The 25,893-nt window shown below is 53.4% G+C and overlaps 1 protein-coding gene across 1 annotated transcript; it reads right to left on the minus strand.

Moving 5' to 3' along the window:
* Nucleotides 1-449: 449 nt before the first annotated feature.
* On the minus strand, nt 450-25,652 carry Msi1 (musashi RNA binding protein 1). Its single transcript, XM_042055870.1, has 15 exons — nt 25,594-25,652; nt 25,383-25,423; nt 24,721-24,802; nt 24,535-24,619; nt 21,594-21,635; nt 19,985-20,077; nt 16,744-16,792; nt 14,413-14,495; nt 13,543-13,660; nt 8,875-8,955; nt 7,084-7,140; nt 4,539-4,607; nt 3,706-3,893; nt 3,247-3,310; nt 450-645 (listed from the first exon to the last, which is right to left on the minus strand). Exons 1-14 carry the CDS (start codon nt 25,650-25,652, stop codon nt 3,269-3,271), a joined length of 1,089 nt encoding a protein of 362 aa, XP_041911804.1. The 3' UTR covers nt 450-645; nt 3,247-3,268.
* Nucleotides 25,653-25,893: the final 241 nt, after the last annotated feature.

Consider the following 25,893-nt stretch of genomic DNA (forward strand, 5'->3'; position numbering starts at 1 on the left):
GATGGTCCCAGGGGCTCGGCCTGGCCTACCCGCCGCCCTGCCCTCTACCTTCCTCTCCAGGGCTGGAGGGAGGTGGCCAGGAGCCCACACCCATAGACACTTTGTTCTCAGCTGGTGGGGGGGGGGGGCACCTGGCCCCTTGCTCCCTGCGGCCTGGGGCTTCACATTCACAAACCTAGAAATAGTTTAAAAAGTTTCTCTTAAAACAAAACAAAACAAAAAAAGAGCAAAAAAGGGAAAAGCCAGAATAAAAAACAAGGGTGGGGGCTGCAGCCTGCAGCAGGCGCCCTCCGCCCTCACGCCAGCTACGCACAAACACAAAGCCTTCTGGGGATCCTAAAGGGGGCAGCAGAGAAGGATGGGGCAGACCCGAGGGGGGAAATCTGGGGGGTGGACAACTGGCTAATCCAAAATAAATAAAAGTGAACAGGGAGAAAGGCAGGTTGGGGAGGGGCGAGGTCAGAAAAGGGAGGGTTAGTAGGGGAGCCAGACTTGTGGGGACAGCAGGGCAGGGGCTGGGCCCAGGGGCTGGGGGACAGGCAGTAGCGGTCCGAATTGCAGCGGAGGGGCTGGGCTGCTGCGGCTGAGGTGTCCCCTTCCCCTTGCTGGCTCACTCTGGTCCTCAGTCAGCTGCAGGCTGGGGCGCTGAAAGATAACAGCACGATACAGGGCACTGCGCTCCGTGGACTCTCTCCGGGGCCCACAGGATAGGCGCACCCCCTTCCTAGTCCCTGCCCAGACTTGTTCAGACTCTGCACTTCCCTTTACAGGGCAGGTTGGCACTGGGCCCTTTCCCCAGATCTTGAGTGGCTAGGTTTTGTCATGCTCCCTGGGAAGCTTACCTGGACCCCACTGAAAACAGCACCCTGTATACTATTTGGAAATATCTCGTTTGTTTTATTCTTACATTTTTTAAAGATTTATTTTATTATGTTTTTAACTGTGTTTACTGCAGGGCGTGGTGGTACATGCCCTTTAGGCAGAGGTAAGCAAATCTCTGATTTGAGGTCAGCAAGTGCTATGCCAGCTACGGCTCCACAGTACGACTGTCTCACAAATTCAAATAGTAATCACTTGTGTGTGCATGTGCACATGAGAGCAGGAGCCTGTGGAGTAATCACTTGTGTGTGCGTGTGCACGAGTGCAGGAGCCTGTGGAGTAATCACTTGTGTGTGCGTGTGCACGAGTGCAGGAGCCTGTGGAGAGAAGAGAGCACAGAATCTGAACTCCTGGACCTGCAGCCGCAGGTGGCTGAACTCAGGCCGTCTGCAAGGGCAGCGTGCTCATCACCAGAGCCATCTCTACAGAACCGGTTATTGTTACACTCTTTAAAGATTTGGGTTTTTGTAGGCTGGCTTCAAGCTTGTGATGCTCTTCCTCCATCAGTTTCTGTCTCTCTCTCTCTCTCTCTCTCTCTCTCTCTCTCTCTCTCTCTCTCTCTCTCTCTCTCTCTCTCCCCCCTCACTCTCTCCGTTTTTGGAGACAGGGTTTGTCTGTGTAGCGCTGGCTGTCCTGGAGCTCGCTCTGTAGACCATGTTGACCTTGAACCCACAGAGATCCACTTAGCACTGCCTCCAGAGAGCTGGGATTAAAGGTGTGCACAACCACACCTGGCAACTCTGGCCCCCACCAGTCTCTTGGGTGTTCTGACTACACATAGGAACCATATATGCGAATCCCATATTCTATTTTAATAGCTGTGTAATTTTCTGTTGTATGCATATATTCTGTCTAGTTACATTCTTGGTGGTGGAGGGTTGTTTCTGTTTGGTTGGTTTGGTTTGGTTTTTGAGGTAGGGTCTCTGTGCTGCACTGGCAGGGTTGGATCCTGCTGTATAGATCAGACTGGCCTTGAACTCATAGAGATCCGCCTGCCTCTGCCTCCTGAGTGCTGGGACATGATACACCATGCCAGCTAGTTTGCAGTTTTTAAAATAAATGCCTAGAAGCAGTTATTACTAAGTCAAAAAATATGAATGTTTAAAACCTGGATGGGGTGCTGGGAAATGGGCAGTGGGTAAGAGCTCTCACTGCAGACGGCCTGGATTTGGCTCTCAGAATCCACATGGCAGCTCAAGTCACTCTAACTCCAGGTGCAGAGGCCCTGATGGCCTCTCTGGTCTCGGTGGGCACCACATACATACATACATACATACATACATACATACAAACATACATACACACACATATACACACATACATACACACATACATACATACACATACATGCATACACACATACATACACACGTACATACATACACACATATTTACATACACACATACATACATAATGAGCATACAAACATACAGGCAAAGCATGCATACACATAAAATAAATTTAAAACAAAACAAAACCTGGACAGGGCTGGGGCCATAGCTCCGTGTAGATCATGCTAAGCATGCATAGGCCCTGGTTCAATCCCCAGCACAAATTAAAAACCTTGACATGTAAGACTGTCCCTTGGGAACTTGGAGCCAATTTAGACAGAGAGCAATGTTGGGAGTCATCAATTGTAAAAAAATCTTTGTCAGTCAATGAAATATGATTAATTTATAGTTCATTTTCATATCTGTTATATTAATTAATATTTGGTTTCTTGAGGTAGGGTCTTGTTACGCATATGAGGTTGGCTTTGAACTTACAATCTACTGAACTCTGTCTCTTGTGTAGCTGCGTGTGTTGTACGGTGTATTTACTTGTTAGTGTGTGTGCATGCGTAACATTTGTGAGGACATTAAGTGTACCCATGTGTATGTGCACGTAGCGGCCAGAGGTTGATGGCAACTGTCTTCTCCATCTGGCTAGAACGGCTGGCTAACAAACCCCAGGGACCTGCCTTTCAGTGCTGGGGGTCCTGGCAGTGCCACTGCGTTCTTCCTTTTATGTGGGATCTAAACTCAGGTCTTCACGATTGCTCAGAAGAACTTTACCAACTGGACTACCTCTCCAGCTCTTTCTGAGACAGTCTCACTCTGGAGCCCTTGCTGGTCTAGAACTCAAAGCCATCCTCCTGTCTCAGCTTCCCAAGTGCAGGGATTATAGACATGCCACCATGCCTGACTTAGTTTACATCAGACTGTAGCAGGTTAAGTGGCTGCTCTTCTGTCTGTTAGCCACTGCTGGCATGCAGGTCTGTCTCCCCCAGGAAGCTGTGCACACTGTTAGGTGGAAATGGGGCTGCATTCACAACAGCATTGCAAGGATCAGCTTCCCAGCGCCCCCACTCCTCCCCATCTCCTCACCTCCTGCCACCTCTCCCCTGCTTCAGTGGTACCCATTGGTGAAGGCTGTGGCAATCAAGGGACCCTGAAAAGACAAGAATTAGATTCCTAGGATCCCGAGGCAAGTTCAGATAAACTGGAGGCTCCTGTCATTCCTGTGGGAACCCTAAGGAAGACAGATCCTTCTAGCTGGCGCGTGTGCGCGTGTTGCCGGGTACATGTGCAAGGCAGGGCCTGGAACCCTGGTTAGAACTAGGGCACTAGTGGACTCTAACCACACAGAAAGGAGATGGTATCTCATTGGCACAACACCCTGGAGCCACTGGCAGTGCCACAGGACACACTCTTGTCCTTCTTCCCTTTCTTCTCTCACCATCCCTCAATCGCACCAGAAGATGGACAAGACCTCTCCCTCCCCCAATTCCAGAGATCTCCCAGGAAGGGGGGGTGAGGTGGAGGCCATCAGGCCTGGCCACTCACCCCAAGACTGTGGCCGAAACCAGTGCTGGGGGCGGGGCTGGCGGCGCTGATGTAACTGCTGACCCCCGAGTCCTGGTTGGCCGCCCCGTAGAGCTCAGCCATGGGGCCGGGGCTTGTGGTCCCCAGGAAGCCCCCTGTGCGACTGGGAGTAGAACCTGGAGGGGGAGCCATCGTCCAGGGGTGAGAGCCTGGCAACCCAGAAAGAAGACAGTGATAGCCCGGATGCCCACAGCCACCCCACCACACCCACTCCAACTCCTCCCATGACTGCCCAGGGCCTGTAGATGCCCCTCCCTGGAGACCACTAAATCCCTCCTCCCCAGCCTCCACCACGTTCTGTCTGACCGCTGGACAGCCTCCTCGCCCCGTGAGCCCCTTCAAGTCTTCTTCCATCTTGCAGCCCCGTGCACTGTTTAAGGCTGGCCTATGTCCCTCTGTTGCTTGAAGCTCCTTTTCCCCCACTCCCTGTTCCTGTAATGGACCCATGCAAACTGGCTGTTCCCTCAACTAGAGCAATCCTTACCCCTTCTTGTACCGTCTCCCATAAGCCTTTCCTTGGCCTTCCCTAAAGCACCAGCTGGCAACGTCTCTAGGACCCGATGCCCGGAGAGCCGCCGCAGCCCTCTCAGGGCATGCTCCCCTGCACACCGACACCCCGCAGTGAGCACGCTCTGGGGGATACTGCCAGTGTCACCCTCGGCTGGCTCATGTACTCAGTTCAGTCAATACTTGGGTGACTGAATAAACGAACCCTTTGTCAATGGGGGAAGCGGGAGCCTGTTCCTTCTGGACTCCTCCAGCCCCTCCAGTGCTCCCTTCCCAGAAGGCCTCACCTGTCCCCCGGACTACAGCTGCCGCCGCCGCCGCCGCTGCCATGGGACCATAAGCAGTGAGAGGAATAGCTGGAAGACAAGGTGTGGGCGCTGAGCACAAGGAAGAGGGCACGAGAGGGGACCCTACCATCTGGCAGAGCTCCTCCCACCTGGCCCCAGCTTGGAGAAGGGGGGGGGTCATTGTGTCCCCTCCCGGGTCAAAGCACAGACAGCCGCTGTGAACAGCCATTCTGTGTGCCGACCTGATGCGTCCCAGGGTGCAGCCCAGCCTCGGTTTCCACAATGGTCTCGAGTAGTCTGATCTGCTGTGGCGGACGCAGTAGCACTGTGTCCACAGGACCCTCTCGGTCGGACAGTGACCGTCTGGCTCAGAGTGATTGGGACATTGTGGTCCAGCCAGTCACCAACTGGCCCAGGACACAGAAGCCAGGCCCATTACTTCAAGGGAGGACTGGCTGAGGACTGTGAGCTACAGAGCCCCCCACAGCGTCAGGCAGATAGGATCCCAGCTCTGTGATGTCCTGCATCCTCCCACTCTCCTCGGGGCCTCCCTGACTACCATGCTAAAAATGACCAGTGCCCCCTCCAAGTCCCCCAGCCCCCTCTTCTGTCTTCCTCTCTCCTTCCTTGTCTGTTTCCCTCTGCAGCTCTGTATACAACAGGCACTTAATAAATGTCTGCACTAAAAAGGTAAAAAGAGACCTCTGCCCTTTTTTTCCGTCTTCTTTTTGGTTTTTTGAGACATGACCTTGTTATGTCCTAGACTCACTTCTGATTCTCCAGCTCCCATCTCCCAAGTACTGGGGTTACGGGCGTATGCCATCATTACTGGTCTATGCGGTGCTGGGAACTGATGCTGGGTCTTTGTGCACACAAGGCAAGGAGTCTACCAGATAAACAGTCCCCAGTCCAGCCCCTGAAAATCTTTAACAAAGTCGCTGTGCAGGGGATTCAAACCCAACGACTGGGATTCCTGAGTTCTGGATTCACCTTTCTGCAAAGGAGCATCTGCTGGCTTCTTCTCACGGGGACTTCGCCCCTGCCCTTCCCCCTATCCTTCCGCCAGCATGAAACCCTACGCGTTCCGCATAGCTGTGTGCTTTATCGTCCCACGGGACTTCGCTTACTTCATTAATCCATCCGACCCTATTAACATACCAGCTCTTGGAAAGGCAGAGGCCTTATCTGCTCACTTATATGTGCCCCCCAGTGCCTGGCCCAGGGTCGGCACAATAAATATGTACTGAACACATAAAGGAAATACCCAAATCTCTTTGTTCCAAGCCAAGAGAAAAGTTCGGACACCACATTCCCAAGAGCTACAGAGGCCAGAACCCATGCCCTCCCCTTCCAAGATACCTTCAGCGTTGACATTCCCTGACTCAGGCTTACAGAGTAGACACTGAGGTCTTGGTTCTAACCCTTCACAAAGCAAACTCTAAGTAGCTAACCTCACTGAGAGCTTATCTCAGTGTAAAGAATTATTCTTGGCATAATAAGTATTAGTTATCCTTGCTGGCCTTGCACAATCAGCAAGAGCAGAACCTGGGCAGTCTTGCTCCTTCTTGCCCCCCCCCCCGCCTGGTGGCGCATGCTGCACACAGTAGGTCCTCACGCAGAGGTCTTCTTACGTGAGGGGACAAGAAGCCCTCCTGCTCCAAGTGCCAGGGCACTCTGTTCGTGGCAGTCACTATCTCCTCCCCTCCTCCCCTTCCTTTGCCCCGAGTCTTTCTTCTCCAACTCCCATTCTGAGAGACCCTTGAGCACCCTTGGAAGGAAGATCGGAAGCAGGGCCCCACATACAGTCAGGCTGGTGGCAGAGTCTGCAGGTAGGATGGAGAGAAGCGGGCCGGACAGAGAAACCCTCACGGCACACCTCATGTGTGCACTATCCCACTCAGCCTTGCCCCAGCCTCACAGCTCAGTTTCGCCCTCGTGGCCAAAGACTCTGACCTCATTCCCCCAGAGGTAACCCATGGACATCCCTGGAGTCAGAGTCATCAGACGCATGTCGCTTGACCCTCAGATCTTGACAAACTGAGAAGCATTACCATGACAGAATAAGGATTGAAAAAAATCATACAAGAGTAAAGCTGGGGGTTCTGGCTTCTCAGGAGAGAGGAGATGTGAGTATCGGATCTGGAGCCCCTCGAGGGTGGGCTGGCACTGAGTACAGGCATGCCCAGTTCCCTGTACAAAGTCCCCATAGCCCACTGTGCTCCAAGTTTGTGACCCTAGCCTGTTCACCACTGGGTACCAGAGCCTCCACGGTGCCTGGCGCATGGGAGGCGCTAGACAAATATTTGCCAAATGGATGAACGAGTGACTTTACCTCCATCTGCTTTGCTTGGCCTCACGCCCCACCCTTGAGGGCCATGTAGCTGAACCAACTGGCCAGCGCCCAAGTACAGTGTGCCATGTCCTCACAGCCATGGGGCTGGCGGGCAGGAGGAAAGGGTCCCTTCAGCTGTACCCGGGAAGGTCCCTCTCCCTTTCTCTTTTTCCCCACGTGGCCTATGAGATGTACAAAATCCGAGCCACTGACCTGTAAGCTCGGGGAGGACTGGGGCGCTCGGGAGAGGGGTCCGCTCTACACGGAATTCTAAAATAAAACGTAAAACAGCTTAGGAAGAAGTAAGGGAGCCCCTCTGGCATGGCCAAAGGGGTTAGGAATGCACCTAGAGGAGCCATGGGCGAGGGGACAGACCATGCATGGGACTCAAGAACTGGAAATGGAAATGAGGGTGCACAGTCTTGGTAGGTGAGGCGGAGGCAGATCGGTGACACAGAAGAGAGGAAGAGGGAAACAGAACAAAGCCATAGGTGCCGCTCAAACCTGGGCACAAGGCAACGCCAGCACGAGGAGTCTTGATCTTTGGTGCTGACAGTTGGACCCAGGACTTTCCCCAAGCCTGACGAGCACTCTACTGCTCAGCCACACTCCAAGCCCTGGTTTTTTTTTTATTTATTTACGTTAGCCCAACGGTTGTGGCGCACTCGGAAGGCAGAGGCAGGCGGATCTTTGTGAGTTCAAGGCCAGCCTGGTCGATAGAGCAAGTTCCAGAACAGCCAGGACTACACAGAGAAACCCTGCCTCAAAAAACAAAAGGGATTTCCTTTGTGTGTAGGAGTGTTTTGCCTACAGTATGCAGGCATGCCACGTGCACAGCGGGTTCCCTTGGTGGTTGGAGCAGGGTTTGAGGGCCCTGCATCTGCAAGTCACCATGTGGGGCTAGGAATTGAACCTGTGTCCTCTAGAACAGCGGTGCTCGTCAGTGGGGTAAGCCCCTAGTGACACCACGTCCCGCTGGGTCTTTGCAGCAGCTCCCCTGCCCTCCCTGAGCAGTTGGCTTCTTCGTCTATAAAATGGGATTCCTGAGAGGGTCGGACATGTGTACTAAGGGCTCCGAGTTAACAGCCAAAGGGTAGAGGATGTAAGTGCTTAGGGACCCCTCCAGGAAGTAAGATCCAGATGAACTGGGCTGCAGCTCAGTGGGAGGGCACTTGTCTAACACTCTCAAGGCCACGGGTTCACTTCCCAGTCCTGGGGGCTTGGGCTGTGATTCAGTTGGCTGGGTGCCTGACCTGTAGTCACGGCACTGAAGAGTGTACATGGTTACATGGTGAATTTGAGGCAGCCTAGGCTACAGGAGGCTCTGTTTCCAAGATAAATGAACAACATTGAGGGATATGGCTCTCCCCTAGGACTGGCCTAGCATGTGTGAGGTCCCAAGCCCATTCCCAGTGCACATAAATAAATAAGGGCCTGGGAATGATTCGAGGCTTAAAGGAAAACAATATTAAATAGTAACGGGGCGACCCAGAATTTCGTTGAAATTTCAGTTTAAATAACAGGTCTAGTGCTCTCTTTATGCTGAACTACAAATGAGAACGGCCAGTACTTCAGCTTTAAGGTTCAGCTTGTAGGCTCTCAGGCTGTGCGACCCCGTAAGGGCTCCGAACAGCACCTTTAAGTCAACTGGTGAAGGCCTGACTCCCACCGGCCCTGCGGGAAGCCCCCACTACATCCAGCTCTGTCTTTCATAGAAGTGGCAATCCTGGAGTCGGGTCAGGATTGGAGAAAGGCAGAAGACAGAGAGAATGGATGGCTGGGCGAGAACTGTACCATGCAGTGCCACACGAGGTGCCAACTCTCAACTTCTGGAGGGGTTCGAGAAGGAGGGCAGAGGACTTCCTTCCTCAGACATGCCCTTCCTTCCAAGCCTCCAGCAGGTAATCCCCCAGCCATGCACCCCAGACACCACCACCCTGAGGGCCAACACTGCCTGGGGACTGGGGACATGCTAGCGGCAGGGGGTCACCCAGCAGGACTTACCGGGGAACTGGTAGGTGTAACCAGGGGCAAGGCCTGTGTAACTCCGGCTGGCGTAGGTCGTGGCTTGGAAACCTGGGTAACCTGAGGGGAAAGGAGGCAGCATGAGATGCCTTGCCCACAGCTGGGGCACAGCTGGGGCACAGCTGCTCATAGTCTTCCTTCTCCTTGTCACAGATAGTCCTGTTTCCCAAAAGCCTTCTGTGCACCGAGTCTCGTGCTAAGCATGGTGTACATTTTATTATCTCATTAAACCTTGCAAGTACCATAACAGGGAGAGACTGCAAGGAGCCTCCAAGTACAGGCATGGAAACTGAGGCACACACAGGCGACGCTGACCAAGAACATGCAACCCTGTGACCCAAGTCCTTCCCACTTCAGCTCCCACCTTCCTCAGGTCCTCACTTCCCACCCTCGGCTTCTTCCCGCCTCTCCAGCCACACTGACGTTTCGAGTTTGCAGAGCTCAGCTCAGGGCCTTTGCAGCCACTGTCATCCCTGCCTGTGCCATTCCCCATGAGACCTCCGAGCTAGTGTCAGCCAGGCTGCCCCACTCGAAGCTTTCTGCCCAGAGGCTACAGTTTCTACTGGTCATCTCGTGATGTCATGGGACAATAGCCTACAACCCCAAAGAAAACCTTCTCAGTAATAACGGAGCACCGGAATTCAAACTCAGACCTGATTAGCTCCCAGGTCCTTGACCACCAACCCCACTTCTTTTATCGTTTGGTTTTTAAGTTTCATGTGCACAGTATGAGCGGTACGGGTGTGTACGCATGCATGTTCTCAGGGCCTGATGCTGACTGTTCTTTCCCATTACTCTCTGCCTTATTTTATCTTGACACAGGGGCTCTCACCGAGCCTAGAGCTGACTGATTGCCTAGACTGGGTCACTGGCGAATCCCCAGCACAGACGTTACAGACGTGACTGTGACTGGCTTTCATGAGGGTCCTAGGGATATGAACTCAAGCCACCACAACTGCACAGCAGACCCTCGATTTACTGAGCCAGTGTCCGGTCAAACTACTCATTTCAGAGTTTTTTGTTTGTCTGTTTGTTTTTTACATTTTAGTGTTGGAAATGAGGGTAAAGCAACTTAAGAACACTTATGCCAAAAACAACAAACAGACAGCAAAGGCATTTCTCACAGTGCAGGATGAGGGTGAGGACCAAAGACGAGACGGTAAAACACCTCACTCCAGCCCCGATCCTGCCTCGGAGGGCCAAGGGCTGAACAATCCTGGGGCTGGGATACAGTCCACAGAGCAGAACGCCTGCTGAGCAAAACAAAGCCCTGAGCTCCACCTCCAGCCGACACACGCTGACAAAGTGCACACCTGCCAGTCACCTCGGGAGTTCAAAGTCATCCTTGGCTACTCCATGAGTTCTAGACTCTCCTGGGCAATGTGGGTCCATCTCAGGAAATTTTAAATAAAATAAAATAAAGCCTGGAGGTGGTGGCGCACACCTTTAATCCCACGGAGGCAGAGGCAGGCGGGTGTCTGTGAATTCGAGGCCAGCCTGGCCTACAGAATGAGTTCCAGGACTGCCAGGACTATACAGGGAAACCCTGTCTAAAATAAACAAAAATAAATTATATAATATGTAATATAATATAATAAATATAGCCAGGCATGGTGGCACATTCCTTTAATTCCAGCCCTTGAGGCAGAGGCAGGTGGATTTCTTTTTTTTAATATTTATTTATTTATTATGTATAAAATAATCTGTCTGTTTGTATGCCTGCAGGCCAGAAGAGGGCACCAGACCTCATCACAGATGGTTGTGAGCCACCATGTGGTTGCTGGGAATTGAACTCAGGACCTTTGGAAGAGCAGGCAATGCTCTTAACCTCTGAGCCATCTCTCCAGCCCGAGGCATGTGGATTTCTGTGAATCCAGCCTGGTCCAGGACATCCAGGGCTACAAAGTGAGACCCTGTCTAAAACAATCAATCTGGCAACAGAAAAAAAATTGGCCAACTAATAGTAGTAGAAAATAGTACATTAGATGGAAATATTTCACCAGTATAAAATTCTAACGCCGAGAACCACAGCATGAGGTGAGGTAGGAAGGGCAGGTCAGTGGGTAAGAGCACTCGGCCCTACCCGACAATCGGGTCCACTGTGGAAAGTTGTCCTCTGACCCCACGTGTGCCCTGTTGCCTGTGTGCACCTGCTCTCATATACACACGATCATGATACATAAAATAAAAAGTTGGGGTCACAGGATGGCTCAGAGGGTAAAGCACACGCTAAGCAGGCCTGACGATCTGAGTTTAAGTTTCCAGAACCCCCTGAAGGAGGACGGCGAGAACTACATGAAAATATCCTCTGATCTCCACAGGTGTGCCACACTGCACGCGCACTCACGGGCTCGAACACACACACACACACACACACACACACACACACACACATACACACACTATAATAATAACATTTTTAAGAATTAACACACTCTAAAGCCCTCAGAAACAGACGCAGGCGCATTTCTGCGAGTTTAAAGCCAGCCTGATCCACACAGTAAGTAGACACAGCCTAGTCTACAGAGCAAGTTTTAGAACAGCCGGAGTTGCACTTCTTTTCATAATTTATTACTATTATTATTATTATTTTGTTATTATTTGCTTGTTTTTGAATTCTGAGACAGAGTCTCACTATGTAACTCTCGCTGTCCTGGAATTCATTATGTACACCAGGCTGGCCTGAAGCTCAGATCTAGCTACCTCTGCCTCCCAAGTGCTAGGATTAAAAGCACGCACCACCAAGCTCCAGACCCTTAAAGATTTATTGTTATATTTTGTGTATACTGTGTGAATGTGTGGGAGCCCTCAGGTCTCCACAGAGGCTACAAGAAGGGTCAGGTGTCCTGGAGCCAGACCCAGGAGCTGCTGGAGATGGGTGCTGGGAGCCAAACTCAAGTCCTCTGTAGGAGCAGTGTGCTCATAACCACAGTCATCTTCCCAGTCCTTGTTGATGCTTCTGCGTCACGGGCTCACTATGCAGACAAGGCTGGCCACTAACCCAGAGATTTACCTGCTTCTGCCTCTTTAGGAAATGCTACACACACACACACACACACACACAGCCTCCAGTAGCCCAGGGTTATAGGCCTGTATGTTCTTTTTAATATTTTAATCTTATGATTATTACTTTATGTGTTTGTGTGTATGCCTGCTACGTGTGCGCCAGGATGAAAAATGGCAGTGTCCCCTGGAACTGGAGGTGCAGGGAGTTGTAGGTGCTCAGAATGAAACCCAGGAATCTCTAACAAGAACAGGAAATGCTCTTGACTGCTGAGCTAGCTCTCCAGCCCCTATTTACCGTGTGTGTGTGTGTGTGTGTGTGTGTGTATGTGTGTGTGTGTGTGTGAGTATATGTGCGTGTGTGTGTGTGTATGTGTGCCCATATGTGTGTGTGTGTGCCCCACACACGTGCTTCCTAAGGGCTGAGCACATATAACACTTAAGATCTGGGCACCTTTCTTTCTTTTTTGAGATTCACTTTTTTTTAAATTTAAAAAAATGCAAATTTTATTTTTCTTTTATGTGAATGAGTATTTGGCTTGCATGTGTGTTCATGTACTACATGTGTACAGAGCTGTGGAGTCCAGAAGAGGGAGTCAGATCCTCTGGAACTGGAATTACAAACAGTTGCGAGCTGCCATATGGGTGGTGAGAACTGAACCTGGGTCTTCCGGAAGAACAGCAGTGCTCGTAACCACTGAGCCATCTCCTAGTCCCTTGGGTGCTTTTGTTTTCTTTTTTTTTTTTTTTTTTGTTGACACAGGGTTTCTCTGTGTAGCTCTGGCTGTCCTAGAACTTGCTCTGTAGACCAGACTGGCCTCAAACTCAGAGATCCGCCCGCCTCTGCCTCCCAAATACTGGTATTAAAGGTGTGCACCACCACCGCTAGGCTTTCTGGATGCTCTTCAAAGTGCAACTGAGCCTGTCTGATTTTCAAGGCTCATGGCCACTTCCATCACCTGGTTCAGGGAGCCTCCCGAAGCCTCCAGTCACTCTACGGAGACACTCCTATCTCTCACTTGAACCACAGCCCTACGAGGGCAGATCCTGCCCCTCGAAACCCACTATAACAATTAGCTGAGTAAGAAGAGGCAGCCTCCTCATGCCTTTGGAATGCTGCTCCCTTTGTCTGGTACACTCTTCCCTTTCTCTTCTCGACCTCCCACAACTGGTACCCACCCACCTTGCAGACTCAGTGTAACTCTCACACAGCTTCTGGTTCTACAGATTATTGGTCCAATTCCCCATGACCACACTCTCCTGGTATCCTATGCTTCATCCTAAATTTGTCTGTCTTCCTACTCATTTGTTTTCCCTGACAGACCACAGATCTCGGGGAACTGCCGGAATCCCTGGCAGAGGGAATGGCACGCATAGGCTCTCAATACGGGATGAATACAGATATCCCAATGGGTCAGAGTCTGCGTGAATGGGCAGAGAACCAAATAATATGGAGCGGTTGGACTATACTGGAGCTACCACTAGAGGGCAGTGCTCCACACCAAACTGCCAGGCTATGAGAAGCAGTTTGGCCTTAACTCAGGAGGGCAGACCACAGAGGAGAAGACACACCCACATAGCCCCCAAGAGCCCCAGGAATGATTCTTGGCAAGAAGAAGCCACAAGTGCAGGCCCAGCACGTACCCAGCATGCCGATGCCCAGCATGAAGGCGTCCATTCCGTAGGGCATGACCCGAGACCTGCCCCGGGCTGAGCCTGTCGGGGACATCACCTCCTTTGGCTGAGCTTTCTTGCATTCCACCTGCAATGAAGCCTCATGGTCAGCGCTTCCTGTTTGCTGGCAAGCCTCTTTATGACCGTTTCAGTTGTCATTATCATGGAGTGCTTCTGTGTCTAAAGGGCTTTACATACACTAGTTCGTTCACTGAATGCTCACATCAAACATACGGGGAACATGTACTGTGATTCCCATTTGACTTACTTTTAGTTTTGTTTTGGTTTTTGGTTTTTCGAGACAAGATTTCTCTGTAGCTTTGGGGCCTGTCCTGGAACTAGCTCTTGTAGACCAAGCTGGCCTTGAACTCACTGAGATCCGCCTGCCTCTGCCTCCCGAGTGCTGGGATTAAAGGCATGCGCCGCCACCACCCGGTGATTTACTTTTAGTTTTAATTAAATGTATTTATTTATTTATTTATTTATTTTCTTATTTATTTTGAGGCAGAGTCTTATTGTGTAGCTCTGGCTACCTTGCAACTTGTTATGTAGACCAGGCTGGCCTTGAACTTGTGACAGTTCTCTCACCCTTCTCCAGGAGGTTGCAATTACAGACGTTGTCATCGCATGAACCTGGATTCCCATCTTATAGAAACTTGGGCTCTGAGAGGGACAACCTCATGACATTGACTTCCTGTTTGCATCCTCATGGGTACAGGAGAACAGGCTCTGCTGACTCCCGGGAGCCCCACCCCTGCCCACTTTCAGGGCACCAGAGCTGGAGCCCCCGTCTCCGACCCCTGACCTCTGACCCCCGACCCCCATCCAATCCCAGCTCACCATTTTGTTGTTGATTTCATGGAAGTGGATCTCGCAAACTTTCTCTACGATGTCCTCACTCTCAAACGTGACAAACCCGAACCCTAGAGGTGAGGGCAGGGTCAGAACCAGGGCTCATGGTCAACACCCAGCCCCATGCCACACGTACACCACAGCTCATCTCTTGTGGGCAAGTGTCTGAGAGTTAATGAAAGGCTCTGCCCACAGCTTAAGAGCACCTCAACTACTGGCTGAGTCAAGGCTTCAAGGCCCAAATTACAGATGAACAAGCCAAGGCTCAGAGAGGTGAACTAACTTGTCCAAGGTCACACAGCCAAGTTAGAAAGGGTAGCACTGAGTCTGGAGAAATGGATCTATAGTTAAGGGCACTCGCTGCTCTTCCAGAGCACCCGAGCTCAGTTCCCCCTACACTCCCATTGGGATGCTCACAACTGCCTGTAACTCCAGCTGGCCCTTAGGACACACACACACACACGGCACACTTACACAGACACACACACACACACACACACACACATAAATAAAATGAGTTTTTTTTTTAAATGGTAGAGCCACCATGAAAATACAGTCATCCTGCCAGGTGGTGTTGGCACACGCCTTCAATCCTAGTAGTTGGGAGGCAGAGGTAGCGGATCTCACTGAGTTTGAAGCCAGCCTGGTCTACAAAAGGAGTTCCAGAACAGTCAGGGCTACCCAGAGAAACCCTGTCTTAGACAGACAGACGGACGGAGGGAGGGAGGGAGGGAGGGAGGGAGGGAGGGAGGGAGGGAGGGAGGGAGGGAGGGAAGGAAGAAATCATCCTTTGGAATCAGAGGGCTAAGGATTCCAGCTGCCCGCCCTGAGCCCAAATCTAAGCCATGCTCAAGTCCTTTATACAGATCGGCACATTTGCTTAGATCCATGTTTGCCCTTTAGTGAACTTCCAATCCTGCCTAGGGTTCTTCTACTGCCCAACACAATGCAAGTTCTCCATGAATTCCATTACTCTATGGTTCAAAGAATAGTGGCAAGAAAAACATCCATCCTCAGTACAGACGTAACAGAGCTTGGTGTGTGTGTGTGTGTCTGTGTAAGTGTATGCTGTGTGTGTGTCTGTGTAAGTGTATGCCGTGTGTGTGTGTATCTGTGTAAGTGTATGCCGTGTGTGTCTGTGTGTGTCTGTGTAAGTGTATGCCGTGTGTGTCTGTGTGTATATGTGTCTGTGTAAGTGTATGCCGTGTGTCTGTGTGTATGTCTGTGTAAGTGTATGCCGTGTCTGTGTGTGTGTAAGTGTATGCCATGTCTGTGTGTGTGTAAGTGTGTGTGTCTGTGTAAGTGTATGCCATGTGTGTCTGTGTGTGTCTGTGTAAGTGTATGCCGTGTGTGTCTGTGTGTGTATGTGTCTGTGTAAGTGTATGCCATGTGTGTGTGAGTCTGTGTGTGTGTGTGTATGCCGTGTGTGTGTGTGTGTGTGTGTGTTCAGTGCTGAAGATAGGACCAGGTTTTTGCATCTGTTAGCACTGGACTATATTCTCAGCACTTTAGATATCATTTTCTGGGGGGGGGGCAGTGTCTTTTTAAACTGAGGTTGCTTAAACCCAAAAATGCAAAACTCCACAGAAATACAGGGATGACCTTACACCCAATGCTGTTTTATCCTCCCGCAGCCGCACAACATGTAGGCATCCGTGCAAACCCTCAGACACTCGGGCACTGACATACCAGGCACACCATACCCTTCACCATACCCACTACACACGCAGAGCCCACACTACTCTGCCCAAAGAAGCTAAAAGCCCTGAAGCCACTGGAGAAACTGCCCCGCCACCTCTTCAGGGACTCCGCCAAGGACTGGGCTGAGATTTCTCAGAAGGCAAGACTCTTGGGAGATCACCAGGCAGGACACAGCAGAGAGGCCTATATGTGACCAAGTTCAGGACCAAGGGGACTCAGGGGTCCGGTCTTGGCTTAGGGTAGGGGGGCAGTGGTGGAGCAGACTGCCTGAGGCTGAAAGTCAACCTGACCCTGGGGCACTATAGCCTTGGCTGTGGTTACCAGGGACAAGGTAAGCCCAGGCAAGGAGCAGACACTGGCCAAAGCGGGGTACAGGGTACTGTTGGGGTGTCCTCAGCTCCTGGTGTGTGTCTACAGTTGGCAAAGTTTCCGGTGCAGGAAAGAGGAGGACAAAAGCCTTCTGTGAGGCCAGGCCCTGGAGAGGACTTGGATCCGCAGGGATAGGATGTCAGGAGGCAACATGAAAGGGCAGCTGTGACCTGCAGCCCCCTTGCTGACCACAGTCCCACCCCACCCCACCCCCAGCCCAGCCTGGGGAGGGGGAGGGGCCACACTCACCTCTATGCCTGTTGGTGGTTTTGTCAAACATCAGCATGGCATCATCCACCTGAAACACAGCCTGCTGTGTTAGACCCACAGACACCAGGGGCCCCCCAAACTTATACCCCTCTTGTCTCCTACAGGCTTTATCTCCAGGGGACAGCACAACAGAGTCAACTGTCAGATTCTCAACAGAACAGTCTTGTATTTATTAGACTCCAAATGTATGCCTGACACTCGGCTTCTATCATCCCGGCATTGCATGCGCGGGGCTCAGACCCAATGGAGAAGCTAAAGGAAATGGGTTCGGAGAGGCCGAGATGCCTACTCAAGGTCACACAGCAAGTCCTACACCAAACCAGGGAGGAAAAGGCACAAAGTAGATACCAGAGAAAGAAATAAGGGGGAGCAAGATTATGAGGTGGGAAAACCAAAGCCTCTTCCCTTTTTGGAAAGGCCAGCAGCCAGACTCCCTTCTGCTACAGATCTGTTCTCTAATTGAGGTTTCCTTTAGCTAGAGGCTGTAATTAAAGCAAGTAGAGTTCACTGCCTGAGCTGCATGCCTTGCAATGGCTGGGGGAGGGGAAGAGGTGAGGGGGGGGGAGGAGGGTCACCATCAGCCACCCTCTCCGGGAACCCCAACAATAGCTGCTCACCTCTCCTCCCTCTGCCGGCACTGCCTCCTCCTTGGCCTATCAGACTCCTAACGGCAGAGCAAAGTCCTGAGACTAGGAGACACAGCCTACCCTCAGCCCGCTCCTGGCCCTTCATCTGTCTTAAAAGAAGCCTCTCACGCCTCATTAAAGCAGGAAGTGCAGCCCCAGAAGTAGGGTGGGCCTCCTTAGAGAACCCGGAAGCTCTTCTTAGGGGTCAATCTAGACCAAGCCTCTGGTTTTTCCCAGAGAGAAGCAAATCCCCACTGAACAAGGAGACAGTGGGGATTCTGGAGCAGCTCGGCAGCGAAAGGACAGCTTCCTGCGGCTGTCTCCACTCCCCAGTCGGTGACCACATTTGTAGGTCTGACCCCAGATCGGCAGTCAAGCCGACCTTGAGGCTCAGCACATCTCGCCCCCAGCTCAAGCACTGGAAAACGGGAACACGTGAGGGTCTGACGAAACGTTCAGTAGAGCAGGCATGAGTTGGTATCCTGGATACTGCCTGCTGGCTGGGCAGCCTTGGCTTTCTATGGCTTTGATCCCTCAGTCTGTAAAATGGGTATTAGTAGATACTATTTCTTAGAGGAGTTAAGACGTACAAGTACAAAGAATACTCAACTCCAGTAGCTGGGGTTCGGGGTGCACTTGGTAAGTAGCAGCTGTTATTATCTTGATTACGGAGGGATTTGCCCACAGTCCCAACACAGGAGGATAACTCCAAGGTCCCACCGGGAAAGCTGCATCAGTTATAATCGACATCACTATTCTACCGAGCATCTTGACTTGTGCTCAATTAATTATTTTTTTGAATGGATGAATGAATGAACAGAAAAAAAAAAAAAAACAGCCACACCCTTCCTCCTTAATCCTGCAGCTTTGAGTTTCTTGCCTGACCCACAAACTGATTCAGGTCAAATCCAGTCCTTCCTGTCCTCTTCCACCCAACCTTCCAAACTCAGTATCCTTGGTCTCCAACGCCCTTCAAACTGGGCTTAGCTGGACAGACCCCCATTGAGGCGGTGGGATTGAGGAGGCTGGGGTAGGCACCCTGAGGAAAGTGGCTGGGGGTCCAGGGTACCCCCACACCGGTGGTGTCCCCCTCCTGGGGCCGGCTGAGGGGAGGGAGGCTACCAGCCCAGTGTCCTTAATAGGCTTTGGTCTCCATGGGAACCTGGGGGCAGGGGGGCTCCGGAGGGGGGGAGGGGAGGCGACCGAGGCCTGCTGACCAGTGGGAGCCGCCAAGTTCGGCGGCGGCTAAGCCTGAGTGGCAGCCATGGCGGCTGACCATTGTTCCCCCCTCGGTGGCGGCCCCTCGATTCAGGCGGGGGGGGGGTTGGCCCCCCAGCCGCGGGGCCCTTGGCATTCCCGGCTGTCCCCCTCGCTCCCTGGCAGCCTATTCTCCAGCTCCCCCTGGCCTCCCCGGGCCGGTTTCACATGCCAACGCCGATTTAGGCCCGAACAAAAGACGCGGCCGCTGACGGCTTCTCCTGGGGCCCGGTTGCCGTGGCAACGCCGGCCCCGGGGGCAGGCGGCCTCCAATCACAGCTGCTGGATCAGATTAGTGCGGGCTCTAATGCTCGGTGCTCAGACACAAAGACACCCCGCCGGAGTCGAGCCGGGCCTGCAGCTTCCCAGGAGCGCCCTTCCCTCTGGGGCCCAGGCTCTGCCTGCCCTGCATCTTGGACCCAGGTCCCTAAGGAGGCGCCTGAGCCAAGGCCTCTGGCCCCAACACATCAGCATCCTCTGGCCTGCAGACCCCCCACCCAGCCGCAGCTCACTGTCTATCTCTCAAGCCTGGTTCAGCTTGGCCTGCTGGGGAATTAATTCACAGGCCATGATGAGAGCAAGGGACCCAAGCTGGGTCCTATCTCACCTGAAACACTCAAGCAGGCGGCCTTCCGTCACCCCTGCGCTTCAGACAGACACTCTGACATTTCCCCATGGAACCCTGAAGTTTCTAGGGATCTACCTTTATTGTCTTAGTGGTACCACACCTCCTTTTCACGGCCTACCTCTTCCAAAGCCCAGAAACGAAATCTCAACCACCCAAGAGCAGAGAGCTAGTATCTACCTGAGCCAGAGCAGACTTTAGGATGTTTTCTTCAGTTCCAATACCTAAGGGATCAGCAGTCATCCCCAGCTCCCAACCTGGGTAAGCAGGGTACCCAATGCAATAAGGATTCTTATTTATTGCCGTCTTATCAACCTTCCCAGGAAGGGGTGGGGGACGGAAGGTGCAGCTGCCTGTGGCCTGGACAGGTGCAAGCTTCCAGGAGGCCAAGGTGGGTGGGTGGACTGGGTTGAACTGGCTACAGGAGCACCTCCTCCCTTGGGAGAGTGAAGAGAAGCAGGAGAAAAATACAGAGGAAGGGTGAGGAAAGAGACTACCAAGCAGCTCCTTCTCCCGGAGAGGTCCAGAGTCTGCGGCCCACTGACGGGTAGGGAACCCAAACTATGACTTGGTCTGGCCTCACCTGCTGGAGGGCCAGGCCCTCCTTTGCCTGTTGCAGGACCTGGAATGACCTGACTGCCACCCCCAACCCGGCCTGATCTGTTCTCTGGTGCCTTCCCAGCTCCCACAAAGCTTCCCCGTGAAGACCTACCTTTCCAAACTGCTCAAAATACTGCTTCACGTCCTCTACTGTGGTGCTCACCGACAGCCCCCCCACAAAGATCTTCTTCGTTCGAGTGACCATCTGTTCAGGGAAGGAAAGAGAAAGTGGGCACCTGAGTCCTGTGGCCTACTGCCACCAGCAGGGGCCGGGGGTGGGGGGGTGTCCCCCTGCCAGGATACCAGCTGACAAGCTCACTGTGGCCCCAGCTTCTCGAAGGCCCCCTTCCAAGCTCCCCCTTGGAGTCCTGCCTCTAGGCCTGTCATAAGCAGCTGTATACCCCACACCCTGGCTGGCTTGAGTGTGCCTCCCTCCCTGGGCTCTGTGTATGGAAAACGCCTTCCCTAAGGACCGATACAAGGAAGCGGGGTAAGCCAAGAGTCCAGACCCACTGCCTAGCACAAAGACTACACCAGTCATCCTGGGAGACACCAAAGCCACCACAGGGTGTCACCAAACTTAACATCAACATTTTCCTCATCAACCTTCCTCTCAACCTAACCTCCGGCAGCCCCGTGGCCCCAGTCCTGTTTTAGGAAGAACACATGGTCCTAATTACCCCAGGAGCGCATGGCTAATCCGAGGCCCCATCCTAACACTAAGGCACCTTCTGTCACCAAACTGCTTAATGGAATTAACCCAATTCTGACCGTGTGCTCCCTGGTGTGGCTTCCTTCGAATACCTGCTCCAAAGACCCTCTGCTGGAACCTTTCCAGAGATGCTCCTTTCTGTCTTCGAAAGCTTGTCTCTTTCCCTCTGCCCCAGCAGGAGCTGGCAACCTTGATGGAATCCAAGGTCCAGAATCTCAGAGCACCTTAGTTGCCACCAAGGGGGAAATGAGACGTCCGAGAGAAGGACCATCCAGTACTTGGACAATCTCAGCAAACTCAGGACGTCCGGATTCCCTGTACTGCACTTGGCCTTTCTTCCCATCCCCATAAGTCAACGGCTTAAAAACTAAGATGTGGTCAATGGCCATGACGTCGGAATCAAATCTAAGGTCCTTGCCCCACATCACAGGTTTTGAGTGCTTTTGCTCAACAGCTCGGAATTCCTTTCACTCACCCTCGCTCTAGAAGAAAACCCTTGAGGGTCCCCAATGCTAAAGTTAAAACCAACAGGTGACAGACCTGGAGGGTCCTCCTCCCTTCCCCTCCAAAAGCACAGCACACCTCAAACCAGAGACAGGAGGGTGACTCGAAGCCAGAGGCATACTCTCTCATCCAAGGCTAGAAGCCCACCCTGTGTTCACCTCTCCAAGACTCAGAGTCCAGAGACAAGGCTAGAATCACACCCAGGGTCCAAATTGCACTGGCTTCAAATACAGGACAACAAAATGACTTCCTCTTCCCCAACACGCATCAGCCTATCTGCTGCCCACCCCAGCACCCGGGTGGAAAGATGCACGTGTCTTCATTCTATACAACATAGGCATCCTATCTCCTCACCCCAGCACCTTCCAGAAACACTCCAAACAGAGGTTCCAGGCTCATGTGCCACAGAAGTGAATGCTGGGAAAACCGTCATCCAGAGTTGCCCAGGATAAAAAGCTTTCCCAACACCGACCCCTCCCACATACACACATATCTGCACACCTACCTTAGGCTGTGCTCGCCGAGGAAAGGCCACCTTGGGATCAATCTGTAAGAGACATGTCAGGGGACATGAAAGGGGGCATGTAAGGGGTCTTGGGTATCACATACAGTCTTGGGTAGCCACACAGTCTCTAATTTCCAGGACACAGAAGAATAACCACAATAGCTTTGGGCAGGAAAACATGCTGAATTCAAATCCCATGGGTGGGACTTTCTACCTGTGACCCTGTATTTAACTTCGCAGAGCGTCAAGGTCAAGCTTACCTGCTAAATGGACAACTAATACCTATCACAAAGGGTCACCTGCAGATTACTTCAGATGATGCACACCGAGCACGTGACACGCTGTCTAGCTCACAGGGAAAAATAATAATAATTCGAGCCAAGCAAGACCTACTTCACCAAGCATCAGACACACTGAAGCCTCCCCGAACCAACCCCACAGCAGAGTCAGCAGCGTGACCTACTACTGCCTCGGTGATGCGTGTAATTCCGACTCTGCAAACAGAGGTTGTCCGCCTGAAGAGGACTAGAAGGTGAGAGTCCAGACCCTCCAGGAATGAACTAAGTTCCTTTTCCTCACGGCCTCTACCTCTGACAAGTCCTTCACGAGACTGCACACCAACAGCTCCTGACAGTGCAGAGAGGCTCCAGGTGAGACAGCCCGCAGTCTTTAGTGGTGCAAAAGGGCACGGACTCGGACTTAGACACCTTGGGCTACAAGCCAAACCTGTGATCTGGGAAGCGTCACCTGCCTCAGTTCCCTCATCTGCGAAGTGGGGACATTCACACCCACTCCTGCTGAGGGCAGCTGCAAGGGGTGGGGGGCCAAATGAGATAAAGAGTAAAAGCGGTCCTCTGTGAACCTCCCTTCAGTGCACAAACAAAGGTGCCATTACCAGAAGGCCACCTTTGCCCTTGGCTGTGAATAAGAGAGGGAATGAAATCAGGATGCACCTGGGTAGTACTCCTGGGTGCTCAAGCCATGGTGACAGACCGTAAGAAACAGAACACACGACATTCTGTGACCAAGACAGGACCTATGAGGCTTGATCATGCCAATTTCTTGTCGCTCACATGGACGGACATCATTTAGAAGCTACCAGCCAATCACAGGCAAGATCTATCTTTTCCCAAAGTTACTTCCATTCAAAACTCGGCCTCGTTCTAGACAACTGGCCCCAGCTTCCCTCTGCCTGCATGACATGAACCAGTAAGCAGAATTCTGCCAGCTCCCTTACTGGAATCTACCCAGAGACAGATCTCAAAACCTACACGAGAAGCACTGGCCCCTCCTCTAGCAAAGGGTCTGGGATCTCTAGGGAAAATCAAAACCACACACTGCCCATCTGAAGTTCTGCTTTCATACCCTTGTGGACATTCTCATCCTTTCATTTCTCCCAGACGCAGCCTCCCCAGCCAACTACCTACATACCTCAATGCACAGACAGTGACTTGAAAGACAGTACCCAAGCCATACTCCCCCAGACCCAAATCCATGCACCAAATCCCCAACACACACACACAAACACCACCTCCACTCTGACTCATGGTTGGCAACATAAATAAAACCCAACAAGTAAATAAAAGGTGAAAGTCAGCACCCAAAATAGACTGCTTTCCGCCCCCTTCCCCAGCCCAGAGATGCTAAACACAGACAAAGCCCTTGCGGTTGCCAGTCTCCATCTCCTAAGGATACCCATCTCACCATCCACCCCGCTTCCCTTATCCATCTTGCACTCCTCCAGCCCCCAGCCCCAACCCCGGCACTCAGCTTCCTGAAAGCAGCAGAAGCCACCAGTGCATTCTGAGGACAGAGGATGGTAGGAGAACAGGCAGCTTGATGGCAGATAATCACCAAAAACAATAGGCCACTGTCTCTCCTTTCCCAGCCTGGGTCACTCGGGCTGAGCCAAGAAGATCCTTTCAGAGTAGGCAAAGTCGAGGCCTGGCCTCATTTGCTCATTACTGTGAGCAGGAGTGGGAGCCACTGGGCAGAGATAAGACGAGCTGGGGACAGACGGTAATTTAACAAATTCTTGGGCACAACCAGCTATTGTTGCAGGTAAACAGGAGCCAGTAACTGGCCCAAGCCGGGAGGCCCAGGGCTGGGGAAGAATGGGGGAGTGTGGAGAGAGGTCACACTGTCCTGGTCCCCTGGCAGACAGTCACCCCCATCACCAAGTAAGCCTTCCTCTGATTTTCTCCTTTTCCTTGTGGAACCCCTGAGCTGGCCTCCGCCAGCGCCCCCTGCAGGGTCCAAGACACTGGGGAGCAGCGGGAAAGAAGCAAAATGTTCCAGGAGTTTGAATGCCAAACAAGCAGCTTCTCCTAAGATCTAGTCTTCAGAAGGGCTTTTCTTTTTTCCATGCAAGCTAACTCCGTGCTCATAAATCCCCTGTAAAGGCAAAGAAGGTGCATGTCTTCTACACAAAGCAAAGAGCTCATTGACCAAAGTCCAGGAAGGAGGGAAGGAGAAAGGGAGGGGAGGCTCTGTGATGCTTTACCATTGGTCTGGGATGGAAAAGGGGGTGTCACAGAGTCAAACAGTAGTTAGATTTCAGAGAAGCCACCGTGGGTCACTGCAGCCCTGACTCACTCAATCTGGGGTAGGAGAGGGACCTAGCTCGACCCCAAACCCTGAGGTATCAAGATTAGTACTCACAGGCAAAGGTAGTAGTTGCTACTTCCCTCGCCAATTCCTGACTGGGTGTGTGTGGCATCTTATCCCAGGCCCGGCCTGGGATTTCTTTTTTTTTTTTTTTTCTTTCCTTCCTCTGCCCCCAACTCTGACAAAGTTTCAGAGTATGACAGCTCTCGTTCTCAGAAAGCTCCCTTTCTCCTCCAGAGCCTTATCCAACTGTTCCCTGGAGAGAGTCCTGATTCTCTCTCCTCCGGCAACCTCCCACTCCCAAAGGACCCCTGAAACCCCGAGGGCCACTCACTGTTTTGGAGTCCAGCTCGTGCCGCGACTGCGCCAGCACTTTATCCACCCCTGCCTGGTCCATGAAAGTGACGAAGCCGAAACCCCTGCGCCGCGTAGTGAGGGAGAGGCAGATGGTTACAAGGGCAGCGAGTGGCCGAGGTGGAAGGAGCGAGCCCAGCGGCAAGGGGAGGTTTCAAAGACTCACCTGGATCTTTTGGTCAGGGGGTCCCGCATCACCAGACACTCCTTCACCTCCCCGAACTGGCCGAAGTATTCGCGCAGCCCTTCTGTAACCACACACCCGCCTTCGGACCAGCCCAGGCCCGGAGCCCTTCCCCCTCCTCCCCCGTCCTTTGCCCCCGGTGACCCCAGCGTGGCCCTGCCGCCCCCGCGCCAAGCTGCCCGCGCGCTCTCTCCACTGCCGCCCCCCCACACCCCTACACTCGCCGAGGGTTCCCGTGGAGCCTTCCTGGCGCCCACCGGGGCCTCGGGGAGGCAAGGGCCGGGCCGGGCTGGAGTGGGGGACAGCTCTGGTTGGGTTCCCGCCGCTCCGGGAGCCGCCTTACAAAAGTTTGAGCCGCAGGTGCGAGCGGAGTTGGAGCTGCCGCTGGCGGGTCCCGGGGGCCCAGCCCGCCCCCCCGATGCCCCCTGAACCCCCCCTCAACTGCTCCCCAACCCGAGCCGGGCCGTGCGCGCTCGCCAAGCGTGCTGCGCTCTCGGGGTCCCCGGGGCGGGGCGCGGAAGAGGGCACGAGGGCGCCCGGGGTCAGCAGGGCGCAGGGCCGGGCAGGGGCGTCCGGGGCTGGGGCGCAGCAAGGGGTGCAGGGTGGCGGTGCAGGGCCGGCGGGTGCTCCCCGGGCTGGCTCACCCTGCGTGGTCTGCCAACTGAGTCCTCCGATGAACATCTTGCTGCGGGAGGAGCAGAGACACAAAGGGCCCGCGTGAGCGCCGGGCGCCAGGGAGCAGGGGGCGCGGGCTCGGGCCCCGGGGAGGCCCCGGCCCGACCCGGATCGGCCATGTTGGCGGGGCCGGGGCGGACGTGGGCTGGGCAGGCCGGGCCGGGCCGGGCCGGACCGTACCAGGGGTCGTGCGGCGAGTCCGGGGAGGCGAGGCCGGGCTGGGGCACGTCAGTCTCCATCGGGAGCCGCGGGCGGCGCGGGCAGCGGAGCGGCGGCGGCGGCGGCGGCGGCGCTCGGCGCGGGGCAGATGAGGAGCGCGGCGAAGGGGGCCGGACGGACAGGCCATGCTGCCCCCTCCCCCGACCCCGCTCGGGCGGGCGGGCGGGGACGGCCAAGGGGAGGGCCCGCCGGGGGCCGACCTGCCGGCTCCTCCCCCCGCCGCCCTGCGCGCATAAAGCCCGGCGCGCGCCCAGGCGCCCG

This window comes from Arvicola amphibius, chromosome 10, assembly GCF_903992535.2.
Source record: "Arvicola amphibius chromosome 10, mArvAmp1.2, whole genome shotgun sequence".
Classification (NCBI taxonomy): Eukaryota; Metazoa; Chordata; class Mammalia; order Rodentia; family Cricetidae; genus Arvicola; species Arvicola amphibius.

Bases quoted from the DNA above. Each gene is read 5' to 3' on its own strand.
- Msi1 (XM_042055870.1), bottom strand. From the start codon at position 25,652: ATGGAGACTGACGTGCCCCAGCCCGGCCTCGCCTCCCCGGACTCGCCG. The intron at 20,078-21,593 runs GTAGGTGTGCAG...TTCCCTGAACAG, and splicing joins CTCGGCGAGCACAGCCTAAG to ATGGTCACTCGAACGAAGAA. The intron at 16,793-19,984 runs GTAGGTCTTCAC...GCTGTGTTTCAG, and splicing joins ATTTTGAGCAGTTTGGAAAG to GTGGATGATGCCATGCTGAT.